This window comes from Neodiprion fabricii, chromosome 2 (assembly GCF_021155785.1).
Source record: "Neodiprion fabricii isolate iyNeoFabr1 chromosome 2, iyNeoFabr1.1, whole genome shotgun sequence".
Taxonomy (NCBI): domain Eukaryota; kingdom Metazoa; phylum Arthropoda; class Insecta; order Hymenoptera; family Diprionidae; genus Neodiprion; species Neodiprion fabricii.
The window spans coordinates 28132831-28141096 of NC_060240.1; the positions used below are offsets into that span (position 1 = coordinate 28132831).

An 8266-nucleotide genomic window follows, 5' to 3' on the forward strand; every position below is an offset into this window, starting at 1 on the left:
ACCTACCCTACATGCGTGAAAGAAATCGCTCGTAAAACAACGAATTTTGTCCAACTTTTTGCAAAACATCTACATACTGTAAGACCCTGGAACTGCGTAGTGGTATGAGGCACCGAGTCGTAATGCCAAACAAGACATCAATGCGGTGGTAAATTTTTTAATTAACGCATTCAACCCTCAACGCCGATAAACTTGTGATCCGAAATTATTTGCGGGAAAGTCGTATATATATGTATGTATGTATGTACATACATACAATACGATTACCGCATATGAACTTAATTCGTACCCTTGCTCGAATCCATAGATTGTTGAATCTCGTATTCAGGGTCCGTGGAGCCAGCCAACTGTGAGCACCTAATGATTTGACGTCTGACCACATGGTGGGGAATAACTGACCAGCTGACAGATGTTCATAATCTAACCCTCAAATGCATTGGAAGACGCAGATGACGCCTACCTGACGCAACATTTTCTGGATTTAATTCACTGGCGAAAAAGTATCGTTGCTACAGGTCTGAAGATGAAGTATGTCGGCAGTATTTAAACAATAAATCAAACGACGGGTTAAACCTGAATTATCTTTGCAGCTGCGAAATTGAGTTGAAAAAAAAAGACTCCACTCAATCCAATCTTCAGGCAATAACAAGCGCTGGTGTGTCGACCCTCCCTATGACAAGTGTCAACTGTGAGGAGCTGCATGCGAATGAAACCAGCAAGGAGGGATTTTTTGAAACTGATGCCAAAGGTCTGGTTCGGAATGACGCCAGTTCTTCAGAGTTTTCGATACGTAGTGAAACATTGAAGACAAATTGTGATGCATTGCAAAGCACAGACTCAGATTGCCATTCTAATCAGGCTCGAGATAGATGCGCTAAGAAGGCTCGCTCAAAATCACACAAAAGGTATTTTGGCTGATGCTTTTCTGTTATTAGATGAGTTATTCGTCATTACATATATTAATATATGTATAATAATTACGACCCTATAATTTCAGGAAAGCAAAATCTCTGATACCCGGATTGTCCAGAGACTGGGAAAGCAATGATTCGTGGACTTCTGAACAGGTACAGGAAGATTGTACCTTGGTAGCTGAGGAAATTGAAAAACGGAAGAAAATTAAGAGTTTACAGCAAAAGAATAGGAGGTTGAAAGTTCGACACAGTAGGTTAAAGGCTGCTATCAAGGAAATGAAAGCAACGATGAAAGATAAAAATTAGGATAAATCAAGGAATTGGATATCAAAGCGATGTCTACCTACGAGATGACAGTTGATGCCGAGAATAAACTCATCATCATTGTACGTGTATCAAGAACAGACTGTATGGAATTAGAAAACACAGAAAAATAAACGACCTGTTAGAAAAATTCTTGTCAAGTTATCGGTATACTACCAAAATATACATAAAACTTGTTTCTCGTGTTAAAAAAGGTTATCTTCAGCATAAATGCAGAAACAAATATTTCTTCAGAATAGCAAGTGAGATTTTGTAAACCTCTTAAACAATTCTTTTTACCTTAAATCAAAACCAAATAGTTTTACTGAATTGAAAGTATATAACTGGTACATATGGATAATATGTATATATTTTGTGAATTTGACAGACATCAAACAATAAGTATAAATATAATTTATTGCAAAAATAATCTCAGATTTGATCATCCTCCTCGTCAAATTCTTGCAAATGCTTTAATTTCAATTCCTTCGTACGATCAACTTTCACTCTCACAGCTGCTCGCTTTTCCTTATGCTTCTTCTTCTGTTTCTGACCAACAACATATTCCGGCATAACAACCTTACTACTACGAAACATTGGCTTTTCCTCATGTTCGATAATTACTGTAGCATCACAAGGAGTGCAATATTTTTGGTCAAATGTATCTGGCTTTTGGTATTTAATGCTTGTGATTTGTTTCGGTTTTTTGAAGCTTATACCTTGGGAACCAGCAGGCTCATCTTTGTCGCTGCAATCCATTGACGAGTCCGAGCACCTCTTGCTTTCTAGGTTTTCTTTAGCTTTTCGAGCTTTTAGCTCTTTAAGAAAAGCAAAGGCAGTCCTAGCATTGCTACAATCAGTCATATCGTCACTGGAAACATCATCTAGGCTGTACTTCACCCATTTATGAGGATTTCTGTGGTGATCCGGAATGCTGCGAGATTTATTGCAGGGTGCCGGACCTTCTGGCCTTTTGAAGATACTTTCCTTCCCACGAAACTGCCTTGTTTCGTTCTTACGTTTTCTACCCATCCGAAGAGGATGATGTTCATCTACATTTATAGGTTGAATATCCATTGGCACATTGGTATTGTCAATATTTCTTCCCCTATTGCATTCTTTTTCAGCAATTGACAACTGATCAAATAATTTCTTTTGCCTATCAGCAAAAGCCCCATCACCTCCATACAACATAAATTTATTCGACATGTGCATTCTTAATGTGATGTGTACACATTCGTAATCTCAATCTTGATGTCCCAGATTATCTTTAATTAGTTATACAACCCCGTCGATTCATACACCCTGTGCCGGAGATTGAATCAAGTTTTGCAAAAGTGATTAATATTGTTTCCACAGGTTGCGGACCTAGGCCAAAGCAAGAGCGTTTGTTGTCAATTGATCATGCTTTGCTCAACACGCGAAATGATTGTGGCAACTAGTGTAACCGTAAGCACAATCAAAGGGCGTCAACACACAATGCACACATCAAGCACACATTATCAAATATCGGATCGATATAATACTCGTCACTTTCAAAATTGAGCGTCTCGCAAAATGCGCTGCGAGAATTCTTGAGAGATAACTCAATCAGAACAAGGTCTTCAATACAGGACACGACCAGCGTTCACTGTCAGTGGAAATTTTGTTGCCAGTTTCTGCAACTTACTAGTTTGTCCAGTTCCGTACCAGATGTCGCTCAGATACCTTGAAGCATTGCCTTGGAGCCACTGTGAAGATAAGACGGTCTCGAAGGCTGAGCTTAATGGGAAGGTTTCTCTCTGATGGAGAGTTGCGTTATCACGGCGCCCCTATAGTGGAAGAAGCACGGAATAGTAGGAAGTAGTAGTAGGAAGGAAAATGTTTGTCCAGTTTTTGGGCAACGTAAGAAAATTTGTCAAGGTGCGATTAAGCGCCTCTTACGGTCCAAGACCGTATGACGCACCCCCCCCCCCCCTGCACTCAATGATCTTACGATTTGCCGTTTGACACCTTTGCCTCGGATTTAATGTCGGTTAAAAATGGAAGAGCAATTATAATCGGTTTTCACTAGTCTTCACTCACTTCAGATGCGTATTTTACGAATTTACGGAGTATGTTCATAGCAGCCCCCTGACACTCACCGCTGCGCGTATAGTAAAAAATTGTACGCGTCTTGTCACAGTTTTTTAGTTCCTCTACGCGGCGCTAGTAGTAGACTTCTGACACGCTCCCTGCCCTCGCTGACCGCGCGCAAGCTCGTCAGGGAACTACTAGCGCCACTAGTGGTGAAAATTGGCGGCAGAATCGAGGAACATTTTGCGAACCACTTTTAGCAGCGTGTGTCATGGGGCTGGTTTATAGTACGGAGGTTTACAGGTTATGATCACTGCTCTTCTTTCTTTACATTTTCTAGCAAAAGTTTGACTCTTTTTGGTAAGAGGCGCTTAAATCGCATTCAGACCATTATTCTTACGTTACCTCAAACTGGGGACAAGTTTTATCGCAAAGTATTGTCAACTTCCTACTACTCCGTGAGTGGAACGATAGATGACGAACATACATACATACGTACAATTTGTAAACCAATTTCCCCTTGTAAATTAATGAAATGATGAATCACTGAAACTTCAAAGGAACATATTGACCACAACAATACAAAATGGAAAAACAGGAACTAGATAGAACAGTGGTATCTTTATACGATCATATATTTCCGGAATATATTAAATGTTCTCTATCACCTACTTATTCGATTTACGAGATCACAGAAAATACTGAACGCAGCTATACGTGTACATAATGTAACTAAAGTGCCAAAATTATATCACTACATGATGTGTGAGTAACCAGTATCAATTGATGTATTCTGCGACTATCTGAAGACGTCGCATACGTAGTATAGGAACAATAATTAAATAATACAGAAGTTATTTGACTAATGACTGTGCTTAGATTGTACTTACATAGGGAACAATGGTACATAATCATATAATTGTGTATGCTGATGTTTCCTACTTGTGATAGGCTGCCGGGAATATTATCTTAGGCAGGACCGTAAAACAAGAGAGTCATACTTTAAGTTATTGCCATTTAGTTCATGTGATTCAATCATTTCCATAATCTTCAACAAATGTTTAACAATTTAGAATACACAACATATCACGAGGAATTACTTGCCTATGTTATACTTGAGCGTGTCATCTTTACATTACATCGCCAGTATGCTGCAAGTTTTTGGCTTTTCTCGCCATCCAACCCTAACTATACCTTCGCAATTACAAAAATAATCTTCACCCTGTGTTTCAATCTACCCAAAGTATAATCTCATTATTTATAAGTATTAATACATTCTAGGTAAAGTCTTCTTCTTATTCATCGAAAATATGATTCAAACGAAACATCAAACATCTTACAGCCTCAGTCCTGTTTTTTCTTAAGTTTACTATAGGAATATAAGTATAAATACCTGACTCTACTTTTCAAGCAAGTCACTATAATATAATGTTCTTGACTAGAACCTCATAAATCCACTTAAAGATAAGTTTAAAGGGGAATTTTCAAACCACTCAACATGTAATTAATTTTATACCAAATCGTTTCCGTTCAACAGAAACATTTAAAAGGACAGTCTCAATAAATTGGACCTAGATCTATTTAGCACTGATATACCTATATCTGTATCTATATAAATATGTGCACCTCCACATACTTTCGAAGCCGAGAGTTTTTGAATAAAATAATACGTAATATCGACGCTATTTATAGGCGCCATAATTAGAACACACCTATCACGTCAAGAAATTTCAAAACACTGGTTAAATGAAATACTACAATTTTGTGAAGTTAGAATTATTGCTCTCCCTCTTGAATGCCCGATTCAACTACGGTCATGCCTAAAAACTAACAGTCACACTATTAGAAATATGTTATCTAATATTATATATATATATAGATACCAAGTCATGCTTACTGTTGCGAGGAAATCTTTCCAGAGCCCAATTAATAGTCACTCACATCCAATATCAGATACGAATGAAACAATATTAGTAAGCTGCTCCTCTGTATTGGTAACTTGAAATGCCGTAATTATCTCCCCCACCGTAATTTTGTGATCCGTTATCCTGACCGTAGCTTCTTTGAGTACTATAACCATAACCACCGGTTTGTCCTGATTGATTATTTTGCTTTCCTCCGGCATAGCTATTATAATCGGAGTTTGAATAATTTCCTGAGTTTGACTGATACGCAGATCCTCCGCGAACTCCTCTTCCTCCTCTTCCTGATCCATTTCCACGTCCTCTTCCATCCATATTTCCACGGCGCCCTCCACCACCACCACCACCACCACCACCACCACCACTACTACTACCGCCTCCGCCAAAGCGCTTCCCGCCTAAGTTATTACAATTTATTACTTGTTACGTGAGCAATGATCATTTTTCACTAGTGCAATCTCCATAGGATTCATAATTTATGATGATTTGAACTATACATTAAAGGAAAATGATCTTTTGAAAGTTAAATAATAGGCTGCGTAAAATAAAACTGCCCACCTCGTGCTCCAAAGCCACCGGACTTAGCCAGCTCTGCCATTTCACTAAGCCGAGGATTAACATTTTGCCCAGCCTCACGCAATACCTCAATCAAATCTCCGGCATGTTTCATGTTGTGGGTAGTAAAAAAAGCATAGGCCGTCCCTGTCTGACACCTTCTCCCTGTACGTCCAATACGATGAATATAGTCCTCCGACGAAGAAGGGTAATCAAAGTTGATGACGTATTTGACATCCTCCACGTCTGTAATATTGGTATGCTTATCACTTTCCATCAATATTTCCATTGGATAACATCAAAATGATTAATTGCGTGATTTTCAATTCTATGGCACTTTGGGTTGCCAAGGCCTGCAAGACATGGAGAACTTGGTGAATTTCACACAAATAAATCAAATTAGAAACATAAGTCTGAAAAAAGCATGAAACATTGAGTTATATGTCACCTAGGGCCACGTTAAGAGATACAGTACAGACGTAAAAATGTAGATTCATCAGAAGGTCTAAACATGTTGTTATGTATCTGTGGTAGTTTATCCAAACGTGGTAATAGACGTGCAATCTAGTATGAAATGGAATAATATATACATTGATGGCACCCACCTTTCGCCTGCAAGTCCCGACTCGAACGGCGAGATGGACTTCATTTGCATACAGAATGGTGCGATGCCAATTGCAGTTGGTTTGTTATAGAAATTTAGTATCAGCCTAGCAGTTAGACAGACACAGCAATTGTGTCTGATGTGGGATAAAGGCAGCATTTTAGGGTTTAGACCTGACGAGTGCATTAGTTCTGTTAGCGGCACCAGATATAGATATGATGATCAGGGTTGTAAATTTTAACAATTTTCAAGTTGCAATAAATCTCAGGCCTGGACGAAATTTCGTTAATAATTGCTAAAATTAGACGTATTTGAAGCAAGCTAGGAAGATTGGTTCTCCAATTGAATTTACTAGTTTTCAGCTTCACGATAGAACATAAAGCTTGGAGCAGGCCCTTGATATTCTATCATTTAGAAAAGGTTTAGGGTACCAAATGAAATTAATGAATAAAACCAAAAAATAGCTGTGTCTGCCCAATACTGGCATTACACCGCGTTGATATAGTAAACTCTGTGCCTCTGGAAAAAAAAACCAGACTGACTTATTGTTGGTAGTAGCTTGTGTGTGTTCATAGAACCCTGCAAATTTTATTGAAGAGCTTGTCCCTAATGTTTTTGGAATTTTCAATTGTATTTGAAGCTTTCCAGTCCATCAATAAACATATAAGGTCTGCGTAAGGGCAGGAAAGATTGAAGGGTGAAATCACAGAAAATGTTTCCTCTTCACGATGTATAATTACAGTATTTTATAATACCTAATGAAATTTATCAGTATTTTCAATCTCGCAGGGCTCTGCAACATAGCTTAGAACAATGAGTGAAATAGTTCCAGGCATCACACATTGCTACATACAATTGTCGGCCTGTCTTGCTAACTGTAACGCATCTCCGGCTAAATCCAATAAGTGTTGCCAATTCCCAGAAATATAATATAGGTCTGTGTTTTCATAGTCAAGTAGTAAGAACGGAGAACGGAGGAAAACGAGGATATAAAACTGTAGCTCATACATACCTAACCCACGGGCTGCTACGTCAGTGGCAACTAAAATCGGTGCCCTTCCACTACGAAATTCTTGCAAGACATGATCTCTCTCTTGTTGATTTTTATCTCCATGAATACTTAGAGCTTGCCAGCCATCTCGCCTGATATTTCGTGTGATATCGTCTACCTTTCTCTTCGTCTCCACAAATATTATAGTTTTATTTTCTTTTTCCGTGCCAATTTCTTGGAGAAGCCTGAATAACTTCATATCTTTTTCAAACTCCTGACAAACGTCCACTATTTGAATGATGTTGTGGTTTGCCGACAATGTCAAAGATCCGATATTGAGGTGCGTATAATTGGACAAGAAATCTTCCGCTAGCGCCCGTACTTCTTTTGGCCATGTTGCTGACCACATCAAAACTTGACGATCAGGCCTAATTTGTTCAATGATTCTGCGAATCTGGGGCTCAAAACCCATATCGAGCATTCTATCGGCTTCATCCAAAACGAGATATGTGCATCTAGATAAATGCACAAATGAAGGTGTGTATTTTAGTGGTGTAGAATATTAGATTGAAAAATCACCAATACCCACCTGCGAAGATTGGTTGTGCCTTTTTCTAGAAAGTCAATAAGTCTTCCTGGCGTTGCTATACAGATTTCTACGCCTCTTTCAAGATCATGAGCCTGTGGGCCCTTAGGTGCCCCACCAAAGACACATGTGTTCCTTACAGAAGCTGTTTCTCCAAAGCAATTTGCAACTTCTTGAATCTGTTGAGCCAGTTCTCTGGTGGGGGCCAGTATCAGAGCAATAGGACCATCACCACTGTTCAGCCGAGGTTGATTTATGATGTGCACTATAGCTGGCAGTATGTACTGAAAATTTAGACTCCTCAACATTCTGCGTGATTGGAAGTACAAACTGGAT

At 38.9% G+C, this 8266-nt stretch overlaps 3 protein-coding genes across 5 annotated transcripts; 1 reads left to right on the forward strand and 2 right to left on the reverse strand.

The window, feature by feature from the left end:
* Positions 1 to 6: 6 nt before the first annotated feature.
* LOC124176251 lies at positions 7 to 1368 on the forward strand. 3 transcript variants are annotated; one of them, XM_046557259.1, is made up of 4 exons: positions 7 to 148; positions 308 to 528; positions 591 to 905; positions 998 to 1368. In XM_046557259.1, the coding sequence occupies exons 2-4, from the start codon at positions 524 to 526 to the stop codon at positions 1218 to 1220; spliced, it is 543 nt and encodes a 180-aa protein (XP_046413215.1). In that variant the 5' UTR covers positions 7 to 148; positions 308 to 523; the 3' UTR covers positions 1221 to 1368. The 3 variants fall into 3 exon arrangements, with proteins under 3 accessions (XP_046413215.1, XP_046413216.1, XP_046413217.1); XM_046557260.1 differs by having other exon boundaries at positions 329 to 528; XM_046557261.1 differs by having other exon boundaries at positions 109 to 236; positions 329 to 528.
* Positions 1369 to 1467: 99 nt separating this feature from the next.
* Positions 1468 to 3028, reverse strand: LOC124176250 (protein TSSC4). Its single transcript, XM_046557258.1, has one exon. The coding sequence runs from the start codon at positions 2430 to 2432 to the stop codon at positions 1650 to 1652; it is 783 nt and encodes a 260-aa protein (XP_046413214.1). The 5' UTR covers positions 2433 to 3028; the 3' UTR covers positions 1468 to 1649.
* Positions 3029 to 6186: 3158 nt separating this feature from the next.
* Positions 6187 to 7816, reverse strand: LOC124175611 (probable ATP-dependent RNA helicase DDX5). The gene is made up of 3 exons (XM_046556013.1): positions 7366 to 7816; positions 6355 to 6544; positions 6187 to 6274 (listed from the first exon to the last, which is right to left on the reverse strand). Exons 1-3 carry the CDS (start codon positions 7814 to 7816, stop codon positions 6187 to 6189), a joined length of 729 nt encoding a protein of 242 aa, XP_046411969.1.
* Positions 7817 to 8266: the final 450 nt, after the last annotated feature.